This window comes from Solanum verrucosum, unplaced genomic scaffold (assembly GCF_900185275.1).
Source record: "Solanum verrucosum unplaced genomic scaffold, falcon-dt-bn FXZP01000252.1, whole genome shotgun sequence".
Classification (NCBI taxonomy): Eukaryota; Viridiplantae; Streptophyta; class Magnoliopsida; order Solanales; family Solanaceae; genus Solanum; species Solanum verrucosum.
In genome coordinates this window covers 4,372,958-4,374,794 of record NW_026019988.1, presented here as the reverse complement: position 1 = coordinate 4,374,794, position 1,837 = coordinate 4,372,958, and the positions used below count along the sequence as shown (strand labels likewise).

At 28.1% G+C, this 1,837-nt stretch overlaps 1 protein-coding gene across 1 annotated transcript; it reads left to right on the top strand.

The window, feature by feature from the left end:
* On the top strand, window positions 1–1,623 carry LOC125818784 (CASP-like protein PIMP1). The gene is made up of 3 exons (XM_049498297.1): window positions 1–255; window positions 658–790; window positions 1,149–1,623. Exons 1-3 carry the CDS (start codon window positions 77–79, stop codon window positions 1,341–1,343), a joined length of 507 nt encoding a protein of 168 aa, XP_049354254.1. The 5' UTR covers window positions 1–76; the 3' UTR covers window positions 1,344–1,623.
* Window positions 1,624–1,837: the final 214 nt, after the last annotated feature.

Here is a 1,837-nt window from a genome sequence, read left to right as displayed (position 1 = left end):
ATATTTTAATTACTTCTTCTTGTTATAATAATAATTTATATTCGAGAAGAATTTTTATAGTTCACGAGAAAGTGAAATGGCACCACCACCATTACCATCAACCACTATTGTTCCGCCGTTTGTCAGCCTCATTGTGAGGGTTGTTACTTTGATTTTCTTGTTGATTTCACTCATCGTGATCGCCACCAACAGTTATACTATTACTGTCAGTTTTATTGATATCAAAACCAAGTCTACCGACTTTTATGCTTACAGGTAAAATTAATTTCCACTACTTCACTATAAAATACATGATATTTTTATAAAATCTATTCGTTAAAAACATTTTCGATGGAATTCATGTTCTTTTAGTAATTAATGAGTTAAGTCTATAACAATAACTTGTCTCTGTTTCAAATAAATTGGAATCAACTATAAGAGTCAATCATTTTGTCATTTAAGTTTATTTCATATCATCCTCATCATCATACTTTCTGTATTATGAAGATTCATCATGAATTAACAAGTTTTATGTTGGTTGTCGATCTATCGCAACCCCCTTTCTTTATACGCATTTGAAATCGACAGTGCAAACAAGCTCACACCACCGCGAAATTAATGAGTTTTATTAGTCTAATTTTTTTATATATTGTTTTTTTTTTTTTTTGGAATTTGCAGATATTTGATTTCTACTGTGGTTATTGGAATGGCATATACTCTTCTCCAAACTGCATTTTCAATTTTTTTTGTGACCACTGGAAATCGACTAGGTGGTGAGGGTTTCTGTCTATTAGACTTCTATGGTGACAAGGTACATTAATTTTCCTTATCCCTTTTTTTGTTTTTATATATCGTAACGAATTTAGAATTTAAATTAACAAAAACAAATTCCTAATCTTTGTTTATCAAATAATTTTTTTCTAGTATATAATCATCGTATACATTGATTATACACTTGTTATGTACTAAAAACCGTGTATATATATATATAAGATTTGACCTAAAGCTAGAACCAACATCTTCTTCCTTATACGTGTAATTAAAAATTTTGTAACCGAATAGTGTAGCGTAACATATGATATAGTAATAGTACGTATTTCTGTAGATATATTTTATACTGTCAGTGCATACGATTCGAGTAAAATAATTTTATTTATTTATTTGTGCAGTTTATTTCCTACTTCCTTGCAACTGGAGCAGCAGCAAGTTTTGCAATGACAGAAGAATTGAGGAGACTTTCAAACAGTGATATCGATAAATTTCTCAACACTTCAAATGCTGCAGCCAGTCTTTGTCTTTTTGGATTCTTTTTTTCTGCTGCTTCATCTATTTTTTCATCTTATAATCTTCCAAAAAGAGCTTGATGTAAAAATAAAAATATAAAAAAAAATAATTTTCTTTATTTTTATATATAAGTGGATTGATTTTGAGGGATTATTTCAAGATTCTTTTGTAACATATTTGGGTCAAGTCATACAGTGTTGGGTTGTAATGTGTATTTAAATTGTATCTATATTGTTAAGTAAAGTTGGTGACGTTTGTGTTATTGTTATTAATTTCTTATGTAATTTTTGTTTTGAGAATTGTGTTGTATTTGGTGTTTTCATGTATATTGTCATTCTAGTAATTGTATTTTGCGCAGTGTGTTATTGTGTCCCTTTGTGTGGAAAATATGTTATATTGATTATTTATAGAATGATTTTATAGGCATAACTATTTCAATAGTGCAAATTTAATACGTAAAATTATTGAAATACACGTCTTATATTTCCCTTATTTCTAATATTCCCTTCTATTTGTAAAATTCTCTAAAATTCCTTATTTCTCTCCTAATTCTAAATTATTTTATAATGTATCC